Source organism: Delphinus delphis, chromosome X (assembly GCF_949987515.2).
Source record: "Delphinus delphis chromosome X, mDelDel1.2, whole genome shotgun sequence".
NCBI lineage: Eukaryota > Metazoa > Chordata > Mammalia > Artiodactyla > Delphinidae > Delphinus > Delphinus delphis.
In genome coordinates this window covers 12406001-12433336 of record NC_082704.1, presented here as the reverse complement: position 1 = coordinate 12433336, position 27336 = coordinate 12406001, and the positions used below count along the sequence as shown (strand labels likewise).

Here is a 27336-nt window from a genome sequence, read left to right as displayed (position 1 = left end):
CCTTATCACATATATGATTTGCAAATATTTTCTCACATTCTGTAAGTTGTCTTTCCATTTTATTGATTGTTTCCTTTGCTGTACAGAAGGTTTTTAGTTAGATGTAGTTCTGCTTCTTAAGTTTTGCTTTTGTTGCTTGTGCTTTTGGTGTCATATCCAAAAAATTGTGTGAAGACCAATGTCGAGGAGTTTTGACCCTATGTTTTCTTCTAGGAGTTTATGGTTTCAGGTCTTATGTTTAAGTCTTTAATCCATTTTGAGTTAATTTTTGTGAGTGGTATAAAATAGGGATCCAATTTTATTCTTCTGAATGTGGTTATTCAGTTTCTCAACAGCACTTATCAATTTCTTGGCTCCCTTGTCAAATACTAGTTGACAGTATATGCAGGGATTTATTTCTGGGCTCTTAATCCTGTTCTATTAGTCTATGTGTCTATTTTTATATCAGTACCATACTATTTTGATTACCATAGCTTTGTAGTATAGTTTGAAATCAGGAAATGTGATGCCTCCAGTTTTATTCTTCTCTCTCAAGATTGCTTTGGCTATTCGGGGTCTTTTGCAGTTCCATACAAATTTTACGGTTGCTCTTTCTATCTCTGTGAAAAACGCCATTGGAATTTTTCAGCTGGCAATCTACTAATCTAATTTCTGTCTCTGTGGACTTGCCTCTTCTGGACATTTCATATAAATGGAATCATAAAAAGTGTGGCCTCTTGTGTCTGACTTCTTTCACTTAGCATAATGTTTTCAGAGTTCATCCATGTTATAGCATGCATCACTACTTCATTCCTTTTATGATTGAACAGTATTCCATTGTATCAATATACCACTTTTTGTTTACCCATTCATAAGTTGATGGTCATTTGGGCTGTTTTCACCTTTTGGATAATATGAATAGTGTTGCTATGAACATTTGTATGTGATGTTTTGAGTGAAAATATGCTTCCAATTCTACTGGGTAGATACTGGGTATATACCTGGGAGTAGAAATACTGGGTCATATGTCACTATGCTTACTATTTTGAGAGACCACCAGACTATTTTCAAAAGTTGTTGTACCATTTTACATTCCCACCAGCAATGTATGAGGGTTCCAATTTCTCTACACTCTCGTCAACACTTGTTACTGTTTTTGCTTATAGCCATCCTAATTATTATGAAGTGATCTTTCATTGTAGTTTTAATTTACACTTCTGGATGACTAATGATATTGAGCATCTTTTCATGTGCTTATTGGTCATTTGCATATCTTCTTTAGAAATATGTCTATTCAAATCCTTTGTCCGTTTTTAAATTGGATTATTTTTCTTTTTATTGTTGAATTGTAAGAGTTCCGTATATATTTTGGTTACTAGTTGCTTATCAGGTATATGATTTGTAAATATTTTCTTCCATTCTGTGAATTGTCATCTCAATTTCTTGATAGTGTTCTTTGAAGTGCAAAACTTTAAAATTTTGATGACATTCACTTTATTTACTTTTTCTTTGGTTGCTTGTGCTTTAGGTGTCATATTTAAGAAGCCTAATCCAAGGCCATTAAAATTTATGCTTGGGCTTACATGGTGGTGCAGTGGTTGAGAGTCCACCTGCTGATGCAGGGGACACGGGTTCGTGCCCCGGTCTGGGAAGATCCCACATGCCGTGGAGCAGCTGGGCCCGTGAGCCATGGCTGCTGAGCCTGTGCGTCCGGAGCCTGTGCTCCGCAACGGGAGAGGCCACAACAGTGAGAGGCCCGTGTACCGCAAAAAAAGAAGAATAAAATTTATGCTTATGTTTTCATATAAAAGTCTTCTAGTTTTACATCTTAAATATAGGTCTTTGATCCATTTTGAGTTAATTTTTGTATATGTGTGAGGTAGGGATCTAACTTCATTCTTTTGTACATGGATATCCAGTTGTCCTGACATTATTTGTTGAAGACTCTTCTGCTCCAATTGATTTGTCTTGATTCCCTTATTGAAAATGCAGTGTCCATAAATCTGTGGGTTTATTTCTGAACTTTCACTCCTATTCCATTAGTCTATATGTCTATCCTTAGACCAGTACCCGTAGTCTTTTTTCCTTTTTTTTTTTTTTTTTGCAGTGCGCGGGCCTCTCACCGCCATGGCCTCTCCCGCTGCGAAGCACAGGCTCTGGACGTGCAGGCTCAGCGGCCATGGCTCATGGGCCCAGCCGCTCCGCGGCACGTGGGATCCTCCCGGACTGGTGCATGAACCCACGTCCCCTGCATTGGCAGGCAGACTCCCAACCACTGCGCCACCAGGGAAGCCCCTTTTTTCCTTTTTTTATAAATTTGTTGCTCCTTTTTGTGTATTTGTAATCTCTGAGATTATCTCTAATCTATTTATTTATTTATTTATTTTTGGCTGTGTTGGGTCTTAGTTGTGGCACGTGGGGTCTTTTGTTGTGGTGTGCAGGCTCTTCATTGTGGCACATGGGCTTCTCTCTAGTTGTGGCACATGGGCTCCAGAGCGCGTGGGCTCTGTAGTTGTGGCATGTGGGCTCTCTAGTTGTGACACACAGGCTCAGTTGTTGCGGCGCATGGGCATAGATCCTACGGCATGTGGGATCTTAGTCCCCCAACCAGCGATCGAACCCGCGTCCCCTGCATTGGAAGGTGGATTCTTAACCACTGGACCACCAGGGAATCCCACCCATAGTCTTGATTTTAGTCTGTAGCTTTTAATACATTTTGAAATTAGGAAGTGGGAGTCCTCCAGCTTTGTTCTTTTTCAAGATTATTTTGGCTGTTCTGGAACTTTGCATTTCCATGTGAGTTTTAGGAAGGGCTTTTCAATTTCTTCAAAAAGCTGACTGGGATTTTGATAAGACTACATGGAATCTGTAGATCAATTTGGGGGATATTGCCATCTTAACAATATTAAGTCTTCCAATTCATGAATACAGGATGTCTTTTCATTTATTTGGTCTTCTTTAATTCCTTTCAATTACATTAGACTTTGGGTGATTTCAGAACTGTTAAATTTATTGAGACTTGTGTTATGGACTAACATATGGTCTATCCTGGAGAATGTTCCATGTACACTTGAGAAGAATGTGTATTCTGCTGTCAATGGGTGGAGTGTTCTATAGATGTCTGTTATGTCTAGGAGGTTTACAGTGTTGTTAAAGTCTTTCATTTTCTTGTTGATCTTCTGTCTAGTTGTTCTATCCATTATTGAAAGTGTTTATTCAAGTCTCCAGCTATCATTGTTGGATTGTCTGTTTCTTCCTTCAGTTCTGTCAGTTTTTGCTTCATATATTTTTGGGGCTCTGCTGTTAGGTACATATATGTTTACAATTGTTATATATTCTTGATAGATTGATACTTTTATTGTTATAAAAGTCCTTCTTTACCTCTCATAATGCTTTTTGTCTTAAAGTCAAATATATTTTGTCTGTTAGAAGTATAGCCACTCTAGCTCTCTTTTGGTTACTGTTTGCATGATATATCTGTATACAGTTGACCCTAGAACAACATGGGGACTAGGGGCCCTGACCACCTGCACAGTCAAAAATCTGTGTATAACTTTAGAGTCAGCCCTCTCTATCCACGATTCTGCATCCACCGATTCAACCAATAGCAGATTGTATAGCACTGTAGTATGTATTTATTGGAAAAAAATCCATGTATGAGTGGACCCGTGCGGTTCAAACCCATTTTGTTCAAGTGTCAACCGTATGTAAAATCCTTTTACTTTCAATCTGTTTGTGTCTCTGAATCAAAATTGTGTCTCTTGTAGACATCATATATTTATTTGGATCATTTTTGGGGGGGTTCCTTTTGCCAACCTGTGCCTTTTAATTGGAATATTTCATCCATGTACATTTAATGAAATTATTGATAAGGTAGGATTTACATCTGATATATTGCTATTTTCTTTCTATAAATTTTAGGTCTTTTTTGTCCCTTCATTACTGCCCTCTACTGTGTTAAATAGATATTTTTAGTGTACTATTTTTATTCCCTTGTCCTTTCTTTTACTATTATTTTGAGCTTCTTTTTAGTGGTTATGTTATAGATTACAATTAATGTCTCAATTTATAACAATCTAGTTCAGATTAGTACCAACTTAATTTCAATATTATTAAAAATATTATATGCTCGTATATAGCTCCTTTCCCTCCTCCCTCCTTTGTGCTGTTATTGTCATACAAATTCCATCTTAATGCTTTGTATGCTCATCAACACAGATTTATAATTACTGCATTATGCAGCTGTCTTTTAAATTTGATAGCCAAAAAAGGAGTTTTAAATAATATTTACTAATATCATTTACTAATATTATTACCTTTCTAATCTTAGGCTTCTTCATCTGCAGTATGGAAATAATAGTATTATCTACCTCATATGGTTGTTATGAAGATTAAATGGGATAATGTATTAAAGCATTTGGAACAGTGCCTAGCACATAATAAGTGCTTAATGAATGGTAGCTGTGGTTATTAGCTACTGTTTTCTTCTATTATCATGCCTTTGCTCAAGCTATTCCATCTATTTGTAATCCCTTCGTTCCAATTTTCCAATGACAAATTTCTGTTCATTCTTTAATTTCTAGCTCAAATACTACCACTTTCATGTTTTGAAATTGTACAATGTCTATTACCATTATTACAACACTTACAACAGTATTTCTTAGATTGGAGTTATTTGTGATATGTCTTATCTCTCATTTTACATTCAAAGACTCATGAGGGTCAGTACTATGTCTTACTCATTTCTGTATCTTTCACAGTGTGTAGCCCAGTGCCTTGTATGAAGTATGAGTGCTTATAGAGAGTAAGTGCTCAGTAAATGACTGAATCATAAATAATTTAAAATGCAAGACATATTCAGTTTCCTAGTTCTGTTAGTAGAACTGAATGCAGTTTAAAAGCAATAAAACCAGGCATGATACAAAGAACATGTTTCCCTCAAGAGGTTTAGGGGCTCTCTTAGGTACATGAGAGAGAGAATCATAAGGTACTGGGATTCTTATTTCTTAGAATGTGATAGGTTACCAGAGAATTTCAGTGCCTCGTGGCATATACATGGACAGTAAAAAAAATGGATTTGATATTGAGCTGCATGAGTTGCTTGTATGTTTTGAAGATTAATCCTTTGTCATTTCTTTCATTTGCAAATATTTTCTCCCATTCTGAGGGTTGTCTTTTCATCTTGTTTATGGTTTCCTTCGCTGTGCAAAAGCTTTGAAGTTTCATTAGGTCCCATTTGTTTATTTTTGTTTTTATTTCCATTTGTCTAGGAGGTGGGTCAAAAAGGATCTTGCTGTGATTTATGTCATAGAGTGTTCTGCCTAATTTTCCTCTAAGAGTTTGATGGTGTCTGCCCTTACATTTAGGTCTTTAATCCATTTTGAGTTTATTTTTGTGTATGGTGTTAGGAAGTGTTCTAATTTCATTCTTTTACACATAGCTGTCCAGTTTTCCCAGCACCACTTATTGAAGAGGCTATCTTTTCTCCACTGTATATTCTTGCCTCCTTTATCAAAGATAAGGTGACCATATGCGTGTGGGTTTATCTCTGGGCTTTCTATCCTGTTCCATTGATCTCTATTTCTGATTTTCAGCCAGTACCATACTGTCTTGATTACTGTAGCTTTGTAGTATAGTCTGAAGTCAGGGAGCCTGATTCCTCCAACTCCGTTTTTCTTTCTCAAGATTGCTTTGGCTATTCGGGATCTTTTGTGTTTCCATACAAATTGTGAAATTCTTTGTTCTAGTTCTGTGAAAAATGCCAGTGGTAATTTGATAGGGATTGCACTGAATCTGTAGATTGCTTTGGGTAGTAGAGTCATTTTCACAATGTTGATTCTTCCGATCCAAGAACATGGTATATCTCTCCATCTATTTGTATCATCTTTAATTTCTTTCATCAGTGTCTTATAGTTTTCTGCATACAGGTGTTTTGTCTCCTTAGGTAGGTTTATTCCTAGATATTTTATTCCTTTTGTTGCATTGGTAAATGGGAGTGTTTTCTTAATTTCACTTTCAGATTTTTCATCATTAGTGTATAGGAATGCCAGAGATTTCTGTGCATTAGTTTCGTATCCTACTACTTTACCAAATTCACTGATTAGCTCTAGTAGTTTTCTGGTAGCATCTTTAGGATTTTCTATGTATAGTATCATGTCATCTGCAAACAGTGACAGCTTTACTTATTCTTTTCCAATTTGGATTCCTTTTATTTCTTTTTCTTCTCTGATTGCTGTGACTAAAACTTCCAAAACTATGTTGAATAATAGTGGTGAGAGTGGGCAACCTTGTCTTGTTCCTGAACCCAATCCAAAAATGGGTAGAAGACCTAAATAGACATTTCTCCAAAGAAGATATACAGATTGCCAACAAACACATGGAAGAATGCTCAACATCATTAGTCATCAGAGAAATGCAAATCAAAACTACAATGAGATATCATCTCACACCGGTCAGAATGGCCATCATCAAAAAATCTACAAACAATACATGCTGGAGAGGGTGTGGAGAAAAGGGAACCCTCTTGCACTGTTGGTGGGAATGTAAACTGATACAGCCACTATGGAGAACAGTATGGAGGGTCCTTAAAAAACTAAAAATAAAACTACCATGTGACCCAGCAATCCCACTACTGGGCATATACCCTGAGAAAACCATAATTCAAAAAGAGTCATGTACCAAAATGTTCATTGCAGCTCTACTTACAATAGCCACGACATGGAAGCAACCTAAGTGTCCATCAACTGATGAATGGATAAAGAAGATGTGGCACATATATACAATGGAATATTACTCAGCCATAAAAAGGAACGAAACTGAGTTATTTATAGTGAGGTGGATGGACCTAGAGACTGTCATACAGAGTGAAGTGAGTCAGAAAGAGAAAAAGAAATACCGTATGCTAACACGCATATATGGAATCTAAAAAAAAGAAAAAAAATGGTCAGAAGAGCCTAGGGGCAAGACAGGAATAAAGATGCAGACCTATTAGAGAATGGACTTGAGGACATGGAGAGGGGGAAGAGTAAGCTGGGACAAAGTGAGAGAGTGGCATGGACATATACACACTACCAAACGTAAAATAGATAGCCAGAGGGGTGGGATAGGGAGGGTGGGAGGGAGGGAGATGCAAGAAGGAAGAGATATGGGGACATATGTATATGTATAACTGATTCACTTTGTTATAAAGCAGAAACTAACACACCATTGTAAAGCAATTATATTCCAATAAAGATGTTAAAAAATGGATTTGAATTTAAATGGAGAAGCAGTTAAACTAATGAACATACGCTTCCTAAGAGAAATTGAAGAAAGTAAAATTATTTATTTATTTATTTATTTTTGCGGTACGCGGGCCTCTCACTGATGTGGCCTCTCCCGTTGCAGAGCACAGGCTCCAGACGCGCAGGCTCAGCGGCCATGGCTCACGGGCCCAGCCGCTCCGCGGCATGTGGGATCTTCCCGGACCGGGCACAAACTCGTGTCCCCTGCCTCGGCAGGCGGACTCAAGCACTGTGCCACCAGGGAAGCCCTATTTGATTGTTTTTTAAAATAAATTTATGTATTTATTTTTGGCTGCATTTGGTCTTTGTTGCTCTACGTGGGCTTTCTCTGTAGTTGTGGCGAGTGGGGATGACTCTTTGTTGCGGTGCACGGGCTTCTCATTGCGGTGGCTTCTCTTGTTGCAGAGCACTGGCTCTAGGCATGCAGTCTTCAGTAGCTGTGGCATGTAGACTCAGTAGTTGTGGCTCGTGTGCTCTAGAGCACAGGCTCAGTAGTTGTGGCGTATGGGCTCAGTTGCTCTGTGGCATGTGGGATCTTCCTGGAGCAGGGTTTGAACCCATGTCCTCTGCACTGGCAGGTGGATTCTTAACCACTGCGCCACCAGGGAAGTCCCTAAAATTATTAAATGATGTCCTATTCCTTCTTGTAACCCCTAAAGCAGTAGGTAGAAAAGGCAAAGAGTCAGCAGAGGTTGATTGGCATGTACTCAAATTTTAAAATTAGAAGAGTAGAAAGTTTGAATTCCAGTACTCAGTATTAGGTGAGTGACTTTGGATAAGTCCTATAACCTTTCTGATTGTCCATTTGCTTACTTGTAATGCTTGTGTCACAGAGTCATTTAGAGAAGTAAATGAACTAATGGATTGTGAAATTGTTTTGTGAGTTACAAAGCATTTTTAGTCACTCTTTTCTTTTCTGTTCTTACTGTTCTATGCCTATCATCTGCTATAGCATTTCCTATGTTGTAATTTATTTGTTTATCTCTGTCTCCCACTAGACTGAGCTTTATCAGAGCAAGGATTTTTGTTTTATTTATCTTGGAACACCAGGGCCGAACACATAGGTACTCAATAAATGTTTAATGAATGTGTGAATAAATGTTTCGAGTAGGAGGTGGACCCAGGTTACCTTTTAAGTTTCCTTTTAGTTTTGCTGTTTAAGATTCCATGAAAAGGTCTAGAAATAATTAGAGATTGACAAAGGAATTCACACTTAGAATATAAAAACCTGAAATTGAAGGGCAGTTACAGAATCATTAAACACATATCAACATTCTAGAGTGTACTTTCAAAAGGGAAATTGTTGAGACGGGTTAATTGAGTTTATGTATAAGAAGGGAGGTTATGATTTGTCAAGTGAGAAGTAATTTTTCTGGCCATAGAAAGATAACAGCTGAAATGAGTCTCTCCAAAGCTAGGAAATGTGGCAGAGGAATATCGTGGCTAAACAAATTCATTACAGCAGAAAGGTATTAAAAAACATTTTAAGAAGTATGGTTAAGTCATGGGAAACTAGACTCCCTTATTAAGATGCCAAAAACTGATGAGACATAAGGTGGAGCTTTTGTTGTTGTATATGTTGTTGTTTGAAAGGACTGGAAACTACATCTCCAACAGGAGCAAAGTATGAATAGATATGTTTACTGAAAAAAGTGTTGATAGACAGAAGAGAGCGTGAACACAAGGGGAAAAGGTGGAGTAGAAGTAGTAAAATGAAAGAACAAATGACTGAAGGTTTAGAAAAGACCAACTCACTTATAATGAGAGAGGGGGAAGCATCCAAAGCAGTGATCCTAAGTAAGAAATTGAAAATACATCATAAATATGAAGGCAGCCTTAAAATCCTAAAATTAGAATGGACCTTGAGAGAATTTACAACTGAAGAACAAAACCAGAGATTCTCTAAACAGTAGACCTCAAAGCCTAACCTGGTTCAGCATGAAGTGGCTGTCACCACATTCCCTGGCTCTGATCTTTGACAAGATGTTCGGGGTAGGAGAAGATAGACGTGATTGGTCAAGTTGGTTCCTACCATAGAGACTTTATTATAGCACAGTGGAATGGAGAAAGCTTGCTCTTAAAAAAGTCATACACATCTGATTAAGAATCCCAGCTCTACCTCTTATCAGCTGTTCAATCTTCAGCAGATTACTTAATATCCCTAAAATACATTCAGAAAGAACCCTGTCTATCCACATAACTTCTATTTTTCATATACCTGGGTTGATCATTAATTTTCCTTTTTTTCCCCTGTTCTTCATTTCTTTCTTTTTTTTAAACACTGCTTTCTAAGACATTTCATCAGCTTTATCTTCCAACCCTTTTATTAAGGTTTAAATTCCTCTTGTCATTTTTTAAAAATTGAAGTATAGTTGATTTACAATGTTGTGTTAATTTCAGGTGTACAGTACAGTGATTCAGTTATACATATACATATATATATATATCCTTTTTCAGATTCTTTTCCATATAGGTTATTACAAAATACTGAGTATAGTTCCCTGTGTTATACAGTAGGTGCTTGTTGGTTATCTATTTTATATATAGCAGTGTGTATATGTTAATCCCAAACTCCTGATTTATCCCCACCCCCTTTCCCCTTTGGTAACCATAAGTTTGTTTTCTATGTCTGTGAGTCTCTTTCTGTTTTGTAAATAAGTTCTTTGTATTTTTTTTAGATTCCACATATAAGCACCTATTGTCATATTTTTAATTCCTAAGACCTCTTCTATTTTCTCAAAAGTCCTTTAAAATTTCCTCTTCTTGTCTCATGGCTGCAAAGTCTTCTTTAATTTCTCTGAAGGTCATATATTTTCTTGGTAAAGTTTTCTTCTGAGCTTCAGGGATCTTCTCTAAGGGACTAGCCCTCCCGTCTAATGTGGAGGTCTTCAAGGGGAGTTGTTTGGCTCTGCAGGTCTTCAGCATCTAAGGCTGACTTTCAACCAGTCCTCCTGGTGTTAGCCAGTCGTTCACCCCTACTTGTAGAGGTACCTGGCACTGCAAATTCCTGAACCTTTTTGGAGCTCTGTGGTATAAAATTTCTTAAAAAAAATTTTTATTTATTTATTTTTGGCTGCGTCGGGTCTTCGTTGCGGCACGCGGGATTTTTTGTTGAGGCACACGGGCTTAGTTGCCCCGCAGCATGTGGGATCTTAGTTCCCTGACCAGGGATCGAACCCGCATCCTCAGCATTGGGAGGTAGATTCTTAACCACTGGTCCACGAGGGAAGTCCCTTGTGGTATAAACTGAGTTGCCTCTCAGCTTTCCCTACTGATGACTTCGGATACAGGTTCCCACTTTCTACTAACTTGGTTACTATTTGTCCGCTCTCTGGTTTCCAAAATTTGCTGTTAATGTCTTCTCCCCTGTATCCCCCATCCTTTTGTATTTATGCCTTTTAAAAATTCCTTTGCTATAATTTTATCAGGGTTTTGAGGAGGGAGCAGAGCTAAATGTGTGAGTTCAATCTGCCATCTTTAACCCAAAGTCTTTTAATTCTTCACGTCTTTTGTATCCTTCAGGTCTTTTATATCCATCCTTTACATTTTAACCATCACCACATTGTACAGATTCTTAACGTTTTAGTCTCCTTGCCTCTAGTGTCTCCTCCCTTAGATTTGTCCTTCGAAATGCTGTAGGTTCACCTTCCTGGAAAACTGTGCTGTGTACCTCACAGCTTTGAGTGTAAAAACCCTTCAGTTGCTTCCTGATGCTGACAGGATAAAGCCTACATTCCTTAACCTGACTTTCAAAGCCTTCCACAATCTAGCCTCTGCCCACCTTTTCAACCTCATCTTTTAGGCTTTCAGAAACACTCACATCCATACCCACCCACAGCCATACTCAGCTTGTAGCTGTGATCAAACTTGTCTGGCACACATACAGGCACAGTAGCTGGGCTTGCCTGGGGGTTTATCCAGTAGACTTAGGGGTTGACCTGCTGATTTTGAATGACTAATTTAAAACTCTGTTTTATTTTTTTTGGAAAATTTAAATTATTTTATTATAAAAAGTTATACAAAATAAACCATAAACACAACAGTGAAAAATAAAATTTAAACAGAGTTAAGCCAGTCCATAAAACATTTCAAATGAAAAAGTAATAACAAAAACCTTATCAGCTCATTTGAAATTATTCATCTTTAGATATATGATGCTTTATTTCCTAGACTTAAAATAGTGATCTCATTACACTTAGTTAGGCTGTGAAATATTACATAGTATTTTTATTTATTTATTTTGCGGTACGTGGGCCTCTAACTGCTGTGGCCTCTCCCGTTGCGGAGCACAGGCTCCGGACGCGCAGGCTCAGCAGCCATGGCTCACGGGCCCAGCCGCTCCGCGGCACGTGGGATCTTCCCGGACCGGGGCGCGAACCCGTGTTCTCTGCATTGGCAGGCGGACTCTCAACCACTGCGCCACCAGGGAAGCCCTCAATATACTTTTTATTTATCTTTTATTAAGTATAGTTGAATTACAGTGTTGCGTTAATTACTGCGGTACAGCAAAATGACTCAGTTATACATACATACACTCTTTTTGTTGTTCTTTTCCATTATGGTTTATCACAGGATATTGAATATAGTTCCCTGTGCTGTACAGTAGGACCTTGTTGTTTATCCATCCTATAGATACCAGTTTGCATCTGTTAATTCCAACTCCCACTCCTACTCTCTCCCACACCCCTCCCCCTTGACAAGTATATATATATATATTTTGGTGGTACGCGGCCTCTCACTGTTGTGGCCTCTCCCATTGCGGAGCACAGGCTCCGGACGCGCAGGCTCAGTGGCCATGGCTCACGGGCCTAGCTGCTCTGCGGCATGTGGGGTCTTCCCAGACCGGGGCACGAACCTGTGTCTCCTGCATCGGCAGGCAGATTCTCAACCACTGCACCACCAGGGAAGCCCGGCAAATATATTTTTTAAAAGCAAATCAAACTGGCCACCATTCCTGAAAATGCCTCCTACACTATGCTGGAATTTAAAAGGACTTTTAATAACTTCAAGCCCTATCTGCACTACATGTGAGGCAGCCTTTAAAATTTCTTTACCTCCTGTACTGAAGGCAAAGAAAAAGAAATTGAAAATATCTGCATGATAGTAAAAAATTTTCCCCCATTACTTAGAGCTATTAATAGAAATTGTACGGCAGAATCTTTATTAGGAAGGCTGTGAAAAAAATAAAAATGTGTGTAAGATAATTTTAATGAAATTTCTTACAGGAAATATTTGTAAAACTCTTTGTTTTAAATGAATACTTGTCTGACTTGAGGCTTTTTTTTTTTTTAAAGCACTGACTAATTTAATCCTCAGATCCACGGTGGCATTGGTACTTTTGTTTTTAATTAATTAATTTATTTTTGCTGTGTTGGGTCTTCGTTTCTGTGCAAGGGCTTTCTCTAGTTGTGGCAAGCGGGGGCCACTCTTCATCGCGGTGCGCGGGCCTCTCACTGTCGTGGCCTCTCTTGTTGCAGAGCACAAGCTCCAGACGCGCAGGCTTCAGTAGTTGTGGCTCACGGGCTTAGTTGCTCCGCAGCATGTGGGATCCTCCCAGACCAGGGCTTGAACCCACGTCCCCTGCATTAGCAGGCAGATTCTCAACCACTGCACCACCAGGGAAGCCCCTGACTTGAGGCTTTTAATAGTCCATTTCATTCAGTCTAGGATTCTAAAATCTTTTTTTGAAACTAATTAATTACTTTTATTTATTTTTTGGCTGTGTTGAGTCTTCGTTGTTGCGCGCGGGCTTTCTCTAGTTGCGGCGAGCGGGGGCTACTCTTCGTTGTGGTGCGCAGGCTTCTCTCACTGCGATGGCTTTTCTTGTTGCAGAGCACGGGCTCTAGGCATGCGGGCTTCAGTAGTTGTGGCACGCAGTCTCTAGAGCGCAAGCTCAGTAGTTGTGGCACACGGGCTTAGTTGCTCTGCGGCATGTGGGATCTTCCTGGACCAGGGCTTGAACCCGTGTCCCCTGCATTGGCAGGCGGGTTCTTAACCACTGCGCCACCAGGGAAGTCCCCTAAAATCTGTTTTTAATATATGTATTTTCTTAATTGTGTTCACTATATTGCATATTGAGTTTTTCAGTGGTATATTATTCCACACCTTATTTATTTTCTGCTAGACTCTTGAGCTGAAAAGATGAGTGGAATGTAGAAATTATGTCCTGTAATAAACTGCTATCTTATTATATGGTATTGAGTTTACGCTCCAGCTCAATGACTGGGTTTATACAGTGTCATTTAATATTCTTCTAGGGTTTAACGTAGTAATTTGTGATATCCTTCCCACCAAAAGAGTGTTCTGACATTCACATCAAGTATGTTTATAACATTTTCCTGAAATCATAACGTTTTCTGATGACTTTTCTCCTCTAGTATCATCTTTGCTGACCTCTTCATCATGAATCTAATTCTTTGGGTGGAAGGGTCATCAGCTGCCATCTCCTTTGGTACCCTGATAGGTATCCTCACAACGTGGTTTGGAATTTCATTACCGCTAACATTTTTTTTTAAACAAGTTTATTTTCTTTTTTTAAAAATTTTATTTATTTATTTATTTATTTTTGGCTGTGTTGGGTCTTCGTTTCTGTGCGAGGGCTTTCTCTAGTTGCGGCGAGTGGGGGCCACTCTTCATCACGGTGCGCGGGCCTCTCACTGTCGCGGCCTCTCTTGTTGCGGAGCACAGGCTCCAGAGGCGCAGGCTCCGTAGTTGTGGCTCACGGGCCTAGTTGCTCCGTGGCATGTGGGACCTTCCCAGACCAGGGCTCGAACCCGTGTCCCCTGCATTGGCAGGCAGATTCTCAACCACTGCGCCACCAGGGAAGCCCCCACTATCATTTTTGGGTGCATACATTGGAAGCAAGAAAAAGGTAAACTTTAAAAATACTTCTTTTGACCATTGAGTGATGTCTGAAATAATACCTCCATGTGTGTAGACTATACATGGAATGGAAGATGTACCATTGGAGAAAATGACAAAGAATAATCATTTAGGGATAAAAGACTTCTACAAATTGTAAATGAAAGACAGTAACACTTTAAAAGGCATTCTTTAATGTATTTCCCTCTCTCTCTGATGGGCAAAATTAAAAGGATATATTGTAGGAAGGCTGACTTTAAGAAAGTCAGAAAAATAATAAGACTATATAGTTGGGGGAAGAAAGCTAAGATACAATCCAAGAAATGAGGGTGTTCAGTTTACAGATTTTTTTCTTTTCCATTATGGTTTATCCCAGGATATTGAATATAGTTCCCTGTGCTAGACAGTAGGCCCTTGCTGTTTATCCATTCTATACGTAATAGTTTTCATCTAATCCAGTTTACAGATCTGAAGTTAGCCTATTCCACGTATAGGGAAAAGGAACAGTATACCAAAAAGACTAAATGAGGCCACACTGCAAAAGGGTTGTATTATAAAGATATAGCAGGGGAGAAATAAGACAAAACAAACGGGAGGTGGAGTTCCACAGAGAGCAGAAAAAGAAAATTTTCTGAAAGCTATTGACAAATTTTCAGAGGCAAATTATTAGACAAATTCTAAGAGAGAACTTTCGGACATCATATATTATTTCATATTGCAATAGTCACTAGTAAGTTTTGTCCAATCTCTCCCTTGAAATTTGTAGGAAAAGATAAACATCCTTATTGTTTAGCTGTGTCCTATCTAGTATGCTGGCCACTAGACACCTGTGGCTTTTGAGTACTTGGAATGTGGCTAGTCTGAATTATGTGCTGTAAGTGTAAAATACACACTGGTTTTCAACCATTTAGAACAACAACAAGAGGAATGCAAAATATCTGATTAATAAGTTTTATATTGATCATAAATTTAAATGATAGTATTTGGACATGTTAGATCATTAGATCAGATAAAATATATTAATAAATTAATTTTACCTGTTGTTTTTTTTTTTTACTTTTTAAAATGCAGCTACTAAAAAATTTGATACTGCATTTGTGGCTTGCATCATAGTATTTCTGTTGCACAGCATTGGTCTAGCCTCTGCCCACATAACTGCTCTTGGAAATATTCAGATTCAAGATTGTGTATTTTGATGGTATCTGCATAAATTTACTTCAGTTTTGTTTCATTCTGATTTTCATTTCATTTATTTTCGAGCAGTTTAGGTATCCAGTTCGCACAAACCAGATTCCCCGTCAGTTTCCTCAACAGACTTTCATTAGAAAACCACTTTTTGGCCTCATCATCAGTGGCATTTTACCTTTTGGCTGCATTTTTATTCAACTCTTTTGCATTCTAAACAGTATTTGGTGAGTATTGTATCTTCATAATCTCAAAAATATTAAATGTTAATAAATTAATTTTTTATATGTCAAAGAGGTTAAATTCTGGTGTGGTAAAACTTTATTTGCTACCCTGTTTTATCCAGGAAATAGCAATCTGACCTGAGGGAATTTCCTAGGAAACTAAGACAATTCACAAAATTATAAAGCTACTTTTGGATGGAAATGTCTATAAAGATTTCCTTTTTGGAAATGAATAACCTCTTTTTTTTGTTTTGTGGTACGCGGGCCTCTCACTGTTGTGGCCTCTCCCGTTGCGGCGCACAGGCTCCGGACGCGCAGGCTCAACGGCCATTGCTCACGGGCCCAGCTGCTCCGCGGCACGTGCGATCTTCCCGGATCGGGGCACGAACCCGTGTCCCCTGCATCGGCAGGCGGAATCTCAATCACTGCGCCACCAGGGAAGCCCTTAATAACTTCTTTTTACGCCTTTCCAGGTGACTTAGAAAAGTTGGTCTCAAACTGTACTTCTTTGAGATTTTGCAAGGGGTGGGATGGGGGTGTCCCTTGGAGGGAGGTGCGTAAAGATGGGAAGGGGCAGCTCTGATTTGTATCTGTTTTCCATACTGGCCTTCCATGCAAGATTTCATTTAGAGTTTCTCTGCTAAAAATAATTTGGAGACCACTGATTTTGGGTCTTCATCTGTACTGAGCTATAAGTAATGGTTTTCTATCTTCCTTTCTGTCAACTGTTAGTTCTGATGTCAGATGCCTTTTCCTTATAACTTTCCTCTTTTTATCTGCTACTTTTAATTTGTTGTAGTTTAAGAAGTCTAATAGCCAAGATAGTTAGAGATGCATGTGAAGTAGGAACAGGTACTCTCTGATTAAAGTGCCACAGCTTTAGTGCCCCTGCTTTGTGACAGCTATTTCAGTTGCTCCAAGTCCCTTTTTTTCTTACTTCCTGATTCTTGACAGCATTTTGGTTTCGGGAGTTGGCCAAGTGGGGTGTTACTGTGGAAGGATTTTTGGAGAGGGGGCAAAAGCACCATAAAATGAAATAAGATAAGATAAAATAAAATAAATAAAATGCAATCGCCAACTGTGTGTGTTTATAACACTTTTGTCCCAAAGGAATCTTCTGGACAAAACTTTGAAGTCCTTGGAAATTAGGCTTAATCACGTACATTAATTGCTCACCTTTTAAACAGCATTGTGTCAAAATTGTTTAAAAGATAAGCAATAAAATCTGTTACCTTGTCAGCAACTAAATATTTAACATGCTGCAAAATAGATTACAGTAACCAAATTTTCCAGATGTTTTTGAAGGAAAAGTAACTTTAAAGCAAAACTGAAAGATTCTTTAGATGAATTAATTAAAAAAATTTTTTTTAACATTTTACTTTATATTGGAGTATAGTTGATTAACCATGTTGTGATAGTTTCAGGTGTACAACAAAGTGATTCAGTTATATGTATACATGTATCTATTCTTTTTCAAGTTCTTCTCCCATTTAGGTTGTTACAGAATATTGAACAGAGTTTCCTGTGCTATGCAGTAGGCCCTTGTTGGTTATCCACCTTAAATACAGCAATGTGTACATGTCAATACCATATTCCCTAACTATCCCTTTCCCCCCACCCTTTCCCCCTGGTAACCATAAGTTCGTTCTCTAATAGATGAATTAATTTTTGTTTCAATGAGAAACAGCACGCTTGTTGTGTACAACTTTGTATGTATTTATTAACTCTAGAGGTGATTCTCTCCTACCTCCATCCTTCATCCTCACTCCCAGGTGTATATCTTACATGAGGTTTTAAAATGGGATATTGATCAGTTCACCAGTTTCTTCTTCTCTTCAGAAGGCTTTTAAAAATGTGTATTTCTTATCCCAATTTAGTCAGCTCGCTCTATAAAAATGAAAGAAATTACTTCATTCCTTCGAAGTTTGACCTAAATGTAATCCACACATAGATGTTTTTAAAGATGCATGTTTGAAAGTATATTTAATAGAATTATGTGTGTCATGCTATAAAGACCTATTTGGGGAAGCTACCTGTCAACAGACCTCCAAAAGCAAAATGGCGTGTGTTTCTGTGGTTTTCTGTTGTATAATGTAGTCACTGGTATTTATGGCATTTACAACCTTCCATTTCTAAAGAGAAAGCATGTTTTTAAATGTGTATAGAGAAAATTGACGGGTCTCAAGTGAAAACTAAATTATAGGATCAGAGAAATATGGGTAAGTAGCAACACTGATTCTGACGAGAGAGGATATGACCAAACTGAAGCTGTGTATATACATATATATATATATATAATTGATACTACATGGATACTACATGGATTTGATGATACTGCATGGATAGATGAAGGTTTGGAATGAAAAGCCCAAGGTGAGAAAAGTGTGTGACAGTTTACTGTATAGAGTTGGACGGATCTTTTTGTGTGTATTGTTAAGTTAAAGGTTATTTTAAAGCTGTCATTTTTCTTTTCAGGTCTCCTCAGATGTACTTCATGTTTGGCTTCCTTTTCTTAGTCTTTATAATTCTCCTGATTATTTGTTCAGAAGCTACTGTTTTGCTGTGTTATTTTCATTTGTGTACTGAGGTAAAGACATAGGAAACAAATGTATCTGAAGCTTTCTAAACTTGCATTACTGGAATTAGAGGTCTGTGTTGAGAAAGGAATTGAAATAAATGTTAACTGCATGGTTTCTATAACTTGGAATCACTTTTATATTGTGTTTTTCTAATGACACATTTTAATTTTAATGCATCTATCAAGTTTGATGGAAAATTTTCAACAGAAAGCAATTTCTCTCTGGCTAGTTACTATAATTGCTGCGTAATATTCAGTTAACATAGAAAAATATAGGGAACTGATTTGATAGTTTAGACATATAAAAGATCTGGTTCAATGATGTTTTCTTTTTAACAATTAAAATTTTCTTGCAGCTTAGGCCAGGATTGCATTTTATGGGTTTGAGATTTCTGCTAAAGGCCCTTTCTCTTTCATTTCATTGCCTTTTGGTTACCATGGGCATAAATAATTCTTTTTACCCCATGCCATCCCCAATTTTTTCCTGATGTCATTTTGGATAACTAAGCTGGTGGTGAACATGTTTTCTTTTTTTTTTAAGTTAATTAATTAATTTATTTATTTTTGGCTGTGTTGGGTCTTCGTTGCTGTGCACGGCCTTTCTCTAGTTGCGGTGAGTGGGGGCTACTCTTTGTTGTGATGTGCGGGCTTCTCATGGCGGTGGCTTCTCGTTGCAGAGCACGGGCCCTAGGTACGCGGGCTTCAGTAGTTGTGGCACGTGGGCTCAGTAGTTGTGGTTCACGGTTTCTAGAGCACAGGCTCAGTAGTTGTGGCTTGCTGGCTCTAGAGCACAGGCGCAGTAGTTGTGGCGCACAGGCTTAGTTGCTCCGTGGCATGTGGGATCTTCCTGGACCAGGACTCGAACCCATGTCCCCTGCATTGGCAGGTGGATTCTTAACCCCTGTGCCACCAGGGAAGTCCCTGAACATGTTTTCTTAAATCCCCTAAATCCTCTTATTTTGGTAGTTTAATGTGACTCTCTAAAGGTGACAAGAGAGTTTAGGGAATGATTATCATATACATGATGTCTTAGAGCATTTTTTTCTTGAGCTATAAGAATAAAGGTAAAAAATATATAATTATGTATATATTATACTTAGCTACTCATTCATTCTGTGGTACATTTTGTCATAGAAAATCTGCAACAGTCATTAATGAAACATACATTGATAGGCATATAATGTGTATATTTTTTTTCCTTAGAAAATGTTTTGGGGGCCCCCAAGACCACCCACATGTTTGGTGACTCACTAGAAGGACTCATGGGACTCAGGGTATAGATGTCTTCTTGGCTAGGGTTTGTTACAGCAAAAGCATACACAACAGGATCAGCAAGGGAAAAAGACACAGGTGGAACCTGGAAAAAAATCCATGTGCAGTCTTCCTATGCTTTCTCTCTCTCATGAGGGGACACACCAAGCATGCTCCTTTCTCCAGCAGTAAAAAAATGCAGGAATATATGTGCAACATGTCTGCCCAGGGAAGCCCATTAGAGACTCAGTATCCAAGGTTTTTATTGGGAGCTAGTCACATAGGCACCCTCTGCCTAGCAACTCCCCAAATTCCAGACTCTGAAAAGGAAAGCAAGTGTTCACCATAAATCACATTGTTTGTACAGCCTAGGTAGAGCAAACCAGTCTCATCAGTCAGGGAATGATTAAATGCCAAATTCCCAGATATAAGCCAAGAGTCAACCTTGTAAGCAGACCCTTCCAAAGATAGCAACCTCAGACCTGCTATGTTAACTCTTTTCTGCACAGTTTATCCCCTTGGCCTTTGACCACAGTGCCTTTATGGTAAAATTACTATCAGGAAGGGCCCATGGGACAGGATGAGACTAACCTGATTATTGACCTCAGTCATGCCTCCATGGGTCCTGAATTTAGCCAGTTAAAACAAATCCTATTAACCATAAAGGTCTGTCTTAGAGAAACAAACAGACTTATAGAAAAAGAGATCAGGTTTGTGTTGACCAGAGGCAGGGGTTGGGGGGAGGGAGAATTGGATGAAGGTGGTCAAAAGGTACAAACTTGCAGTTATCAGATAAATAAGTACTAGGGATGTAATGTACAACATGATAAATACAGTTAACACTGTTGTATGTTATATATGAAAGTTGTTGAGACAGTAAATCCTAAATTCTCATCACAAGGAAAACATTTTTTTCTGTTTCTTTAATTTTGTATCTGTATGAGATGATGGGTACTCACTAAATTTACTGTGAAAATCATTTCATGATGTATGTAAGTCAAATCATTATGCTGTATAACTTAAACTTAGATAGTGTTGTATGTTAGTTATATCTCAATAAAAATCCCAATAAAACTGAAATGGTAAAAAAAGGTCTATCTTAAATTTCTATATTCACCTTTTTTTACCTGGCCTGAGGCATCAATTCAGGCCCAGCACAACTCTGGCCAGTAAATTGAAGCTGACCTGAAAGCCTTCCAGGGCCGAGGCAGCATCTGCAGAGAAAGGATGCACACATTATAAGTACAATCCCCGAGGGCACACACTGTCCCCCTGGAAACCAAGAGTTTATCATTGTTAGGGCTCCCCAAGCAGGATGTACATTAGTCAGACAGTACATATTATATTAAATTTCTTATAAAACTTCCCCCTTTATTTCTTTTAATCCATAATCCTACAGAGCCTATTTTACGTTTCTTGTTATTACAATAATTGCTAACCCATGGATAGTTAGAATTTCATCTAAAAATTTGTTTTTTCTACCTCTTTTTGCAGGATTATCATTGGTGGTGGAGAGCCTTTTTTACCAGCAGTTTTACAGCTGTTTACCTTCTTTTGTATGCAGTTTATTACTTCTTTACCAAACTTCAAATCACGGGCATTGCAAACACCATTTTGTACTTTGGGTACATGATGATCATGGTCTTGATTTTCTTCCTTTTCACAGGTAAGCACAGAATTACTTTGTGTATTTCAGATTCTCTAAAAAGACTTGGCGATAGCCATGATATAATAAGCATCAATTAACAATTAATGGAAGGAAGAGGGATCAAAGTCATCATGTTCATTTTTATGCTTTGGAGATAAAAGATTGCAAAGCCCGGGGAGCTGGAGGGACCTTATGTACTTAGCTGTAAGACTGTCTCTTGTGAATGTTTTTAAACAGTAGGGATGTGTTCCAAAGCACAGTAAGGGTTATGTGTAATCACCTTTGACTAGCTCCCAAGCATAGAAAATTAACCGACTTGAATAACTTTTAAATGAGTAAAATTAGATTAAGTCAATATAAGCAATTATAGGTGAGGAACAAGATGTATACTTCTCAGGATTACTCATTTGGGATTGTTATTTGGGTTCTGCTGTGATGGAAACTTTTGTTTAAATTAATACTTGAAGCAGGTGAAAAAATGGCATGGTTTCTAAGATGATCCAGTTGGAGAAGTAATGAAGATGGAGAGCTTTACTCCCTTTCTAACCCAAGGGAAGCAGCGGTCCACCTCTACCTGCCTCACTTTTAAGTTCTGGTTTTAGCTCAAGTCATATCACTTGTGTAGATAAGTTTGGAACATTTCAAATATTTTTCTCCGGTTTTAACTCTCAGCCTCAACAAATATGGAAAAATTAACAATGGAAGTTTTTCAGAAATCAAAGCCTTAAGACACATGTAGACATTATCTGAGAAACTGGGCATCTTGGTTGGTGGCTTCTTTCTGTGCTTTTCGTATACTGCTGCTCTCAACTCCTCAGTAAAGAGAAGACTGGACAGACCTTCTCTCATCTCTCAGCCACCAGAAGTTCTATTTAGGGACCTCCGTGGCGGTCCAGTTGTTGGGACTCTGCTCTTCCACTTCCATTGCAAGGGGCCCGGGTTTGATCCCTGGTTGGGGAACTAAAAAAGTTCTATTTAAAACCGAAGGCTTGAGAGTGTCTCACCATTCTAGTCTACCAGCCTCCTCATGTTTGTTTTTGAGGTTTTTAAGCTTTTTACTGAAATATGCCTGCAGAAAAGTGCACACATCATAAGTGTAGAGCAGTGAGCACAATCTGTAACTGACACCCACGTTAATAAACAGTACGTGATCTGCACGCCCAAAGCCACTGTCGGGCCTCTTTCCATTCACCTTTCCCCAAAAGCAACCACTATCCTGACTTTTAACAGCATCGGTTAATTTGGCCTGTTTTTGATCTGTAGGTAAATGGAATCATACGAGATCTACTATTTTAAGTCTGGCTTCACTGGGGTCTGGTTTCTTTTTCTCAAGATTGTTTGTGAATTTCATCCGTATCGCTGTGCGTACGTGTTGTCTCTGCCCCTCGCGTGTTCTGTTTTGGGTTTCTCCCCTTGTGAGTTACTGGCTTTTCTATTTGTGTAATGTGCAGTTAGATGGATTATGTTTTCTTTTCTTCATTACCTAACACTTTGACTCAGGCTGCCTTTTTCTGGGAGTCTTATATTACAACAGCTTCTTTCAGAAGTTAGATGTCATCCTAAATGGTCACATTGCTGACAAAAATCTGTGCCCTTTGGTTGGCTCCACCACTTGAATTGCTTCTGTCACTAATATGTGACTCTCCAAGGCTCTCAGTGGTCTCTTGCCAAATCTAAGGCCTTTCCCTGGTCTTCATCCTCCTTGGCTTCTTAGCTAAACACTACTCAACACCTATTCTGTGAAATTCTCCCAGCATGATTGGCATTCTTCTTCTTGTACCACGCTGTGAATTCTTTTGTTTTCCTCCCTCTTCCTGTCACCTAACTCTAGCCTTTATCAAGGGTTCAGCTTTCAGCATTTCAGTCCTTTCTTTCTACACTCTCTCTTTTAGAGCTTATTTAGTCCCAGGGCTTCACTTATCTCCTCAGTGCTGACAGCTCCCAAATCTGTATCTCTAGTCATAACCTCTCTCCAATTATATTCTGAACATTTGCATGTCGCATTGGTACTGCCAACTCGACATGCCCCAGCAAGTGAATGTAGCACTTCCTTTCCCCCCAACTGACTCATCTTAATTTCTCTCTTCCTTTGACCATCATGTCTAATCTCTCATCTCCTTGGCTTATTTTGCAGGAATTCTTAACATAGCCCTTCCATGCTTTATAATTAATTACAACTCCCCTATTTATTCTTCTTCAGAAGCTTCTTATTCTGTTTTACACTGCACTAGACCCTGCGCTAGGTGCTGGGGACGTAGTGGTGAAGAAGACAGGTAAGGTCCCCTGCTTTTGTGGATCTTATATTTTAATGGATGGGGGACAAAGAAGGAATTATGGGTTTGATGAGCTTTGTGAAAGAAATGATATTGAAGAAGAGGTGGATAATCAAGTGTTTCAAACAGAGGTGACAGCATGTTCAAAAGTCCTAAAGTGAGAAGGAGTATGACATCTTCAAAGAACACAGAGAAGTTCAAGATGGCAAGAGAAGGAAGGTGGCACTAGGTGGCAATAGTGATTAGAGACATAAGGAGCTAGCAGATCTTACCAGGGTCTTAAAAACTCTACTGTACTAGGGAATTTAGATTTTATTGTAGGAATGATGGGAAGTTGAGGGGGTTTAAATAGGGAACTAATGTAATAATATCACTCTTCTTATTTGAAGGCCCTAATACTGGCATACTTCTCTATCAAGGTCTAAACTTACCTTGGTGTTTGGGCTCCTGTTCTGCCTACTCAGCGTATTTTCTAAACCTCTTAAACTGAACCATTTACTGAGTTTAGGCGTGTCTCCTCCTGACTTTTTTTTTTAATATATATTTTAAAAATTTATTTATTTATTTTTGGCTGCATTGGGTCTTCGTTGCTGCGCACGGGCTTTCCCTAGTTGCAGCGAGCGGGGGCTACTCTTCGTTGTGGCACGCGGGCTTCTCCTTGCAGTGGCTTCTCTTGTTGCAGAGCACAGGCTCTAGGTGCACGGGCTTCAGTAGTTGTGGCTCGCGGACTCTAGAGCGTAGGCTCAGTAGTTGTGGCACATGGGCTTATTTGCTCCACGGCATGTGGGATCTTCCCGGACCAGGGCTTGAACCCGTGTCCCCTGCATTGGCAGGCAGATTCTTAACCACTGTGCCACCAAGGAAGCCCTCCTCCTGACTTTTTTAGCATGTCTCCCCACCTAACTTGGAATCTCCTTGAGAACAGAGACCACATCGTATGCCTATTTTATATCTTTCATAGTACTAAGCACATGGTTCTTCTTGAATTACATAGAGCATGAAATAGAGGAGATACCATTATGGTATAATGTTTCCCTATCTATTTTATTTTATTTTAAATTAAAAAAATGTTTAGATTGAAGTATAACTGACATACAACATTGTATTCGTTTTTGGTGTACAACATAATGATTTGATATTTGTATATATTGCAAAATGATCACCACAGTAAGTCTAGTTAACATCTGTCATCATACACAGTTACAGAATATTTGGAGTAGATGAGAACTTTTAAGGTTTATTCTCTTAGCAACTTTCAAACATGCAGTACAGTATTATTAATTATAGTCACTATGCTGTACATTACATCCCCATGACTTATTTATAACTGGAAGTTTGTACCTTTTGACCCCCTTCACCCATTTTGCCCACATCCTCTCCCCACCCTCCAGCCTCTGGAAACCATCAATTTGTTCTTTGTATCTATGAGCTTGGTTGGTTTTGTTATTTTTTACTAAGATCCCACATGTAAGTGAGAGCATGCAGTATTTGTTTTTCTCTGTCTGACTTATTTCACTTAGCATAATGCCCTCAAAGCCCATCCATGTTGTCACAAAAAGCAGGATTACATTCTTTTTATGGCTGAATAATATTCCATTGTACACATATACCACATTTTCTTTATCTATTTATCCATCAGTGGACACTTAGGTTGTTTTCATATCTTGGCTATTGTAAATAATGCTGCAGTGAACATGGGGTACATGTATCTTTTTGAGTTAGTGTTTTCATTTTCTTTGGATAAATACCCAAGACTGGAATTGCTGGATCTTACAGTAGTTCTATTTTTAATTTTTTGAGGAACCTCCATACCATTTTCTATAGTGGCTGCACCAATTTACATTCCCACCAACAGTGCACAGGGTCCCCTTTTCTTCACATCCTCGCCAACACTTTTTATTTCTTGTGTTTTTGATAATAGCCATTCTGACCAGTGAGAGGTGACACCTCATTGTAGTTTTGATTTGTATTTCTCTAATAACTAGTGATGTTGAGCATCTTTTCATGTACCTCTTGGCCTTCTGTATGTCTTCTTTGGAGAAATGTCTATTCAGATCCTCTGCCCATTTTTTTGTAATAAAATGCTTACATCTATCGTAACAGCCCTAAAATCTTTCTGGAGGGTGTACATTTTTTTTCCTTTCCAGTTTTTTTGAGATTTTTATTGAGATATAGTTGACATACAGCACTGTATAAGTTTAAAGTGTACAGCATAATGATTTGACTTACATAGTCATGAAATGATGATCACAGTAAATTTAGTGACTATCCATCATCTCATATAGTTACAAAATTGAAGAAATAGAAAGAATTTTTTTTCTTCTGCTGAAATTTACTTTCAGCAACTTTCGTATATAACGTACAGCAGTGTTAATTATATTTATCATTGTACATTACAACACTAATACTTATTTATCTGATAACTGAAAGTTTGTACCTTTTGACTGCCTTCATCCAATTCCTCTTCACCCACCCCTCACATCTGGTAACTACAAATCTGATCTCTTTTTCTATGAGTTTGTTTGTTTGTTTGTTGAAGTATAATTGACCTACAGCACGGTGTTAGTTCCTGGTACACAGCATAGTGATTTGATATTTCTATCCATTTCAAAATGATCACCATGATAAGTCTAGTTACCATCTGTCACCATACAAAGATTTGCATAATCATTGACTATATTCCCCACACTGTACATTTAATCCCATGACTTATTTATTTTGTAACTGGAATTTTGTATCTCTTAATCTCCCTCACCTATTTCACTCCTCCACCTACCCCTCCACCCCTGGCAACCACCTGTTTGTTCTTGTTCTCTGTATCTATGTGCGTTTCTATTTTGTTACATTTGTTCAATTGTTCCATTTTTTAGATTCCACATACAAGTGAAATCATACAGTGTTTGTTTTTCTCTGTCTGACTTATTTCACTTAGCATAATACCCTCTAGGTCCATCCATGTTGTCCCAAATGGCCAAATGACAAGATTTAATGCTTTTTTTATGGCTGAATTATATATATAATATACATATATATATATATATTATATATATATATATATACACACACACACAAACATATACCACATCTTATTTATCCATTCATCTATTGATGAGCACTTAGGTTGCTTCCATATCTTGGCTACTGTAAATGATGCTTCAGTGAACATAGGGGTTCATATATCTTGAATTAGTGTTTTTGTTTTCTTCGGATAAATACCCAGGAGTGGAATTGTTGGATCATGTGGTGGATCTATTTTCATTTTTTTCAGGAATCTCCATACTGATTTCTACAGTGGCTGCACCAATTTACATTCCCACCAACAGTGTATAAAGGTTCCCTTTTCTCCACACCCTCACCAACACTTGTTATTTGTTATCTTTTTGATGATAGCCATTCTGACATGTGTGAGGTGATATCTCATTGTGGTTTTGATTTGCATTTCCCTGATGATTAATGACATTGAACATCTTTTCATGTGCCTGTTGGCCTTCTGTATGTTTTGTCTTCTCTGGAAAAATGTCTGTTCAGATCCTCTGCCCATTTAAAAAAATTTTTTTAATAATTTTTTTGTGATGTAGACCATTTTTTTAAAAAGTCTTTGTTGAATTTGTTACAATATTGCTTTTGTTTTATGTTTTGGTTTGTTGGCTGCAAGGCATGTGGGATCCTAGCTCCCCGACCAGGAATTGAACCCTCACCCCCTGCATTGGTAGGCAAAGTCTTAACCACTGGACCGGCAGGGAAGTCCCACTCTACACATTTTTAATTGGATTTTTTGGGGGGGTTTATTGCTATTGAGTTGGATGAGTTTTTTTAAAAATATATTTTGGATATTACCCCTTATCAGATATATGATATGCAAGTATTTTCTCCCGTTCAGTAGGCTGTCTTTTCATTTTTGTGGATGGTTTCCTTTTCTGTACAGAAACTTTTTAGTTTGATGTAGTCCCACTTGTTGATTTTTGCTTTTGTTGCCTTTGCTTTTGGTGTGAAGTCCAAAAAAATAATCACCAAGACTGATGTCAAGGAGCTTACCTCCTATATTTACTTTTAG

General features: G+C 38.3%; 1 protein-coding gene across 1 annotated transcript in view; it reads left to right on the top strand.

Moving 5' to 3' along the window:
• LOC132418752 (transmembrane 9 superfamily member 2-like) overlaps positions 1-27336 on the top strand; it is a 102027-nt gene that overhangs the window by 50802 nt on the left and 23889 nt on the right. The window contains 4 exon segments of the mRNA XM_060002737.1: positions 13640-13781; positions 15387-15535; positions 18008-18119; positions 20856-21027. Coding sequence (XP_059858720.1) covers positions 13640-13781; positions 15387-15535; positions 18008-18119; positions 20856-21027 — 575 coding nt within the window.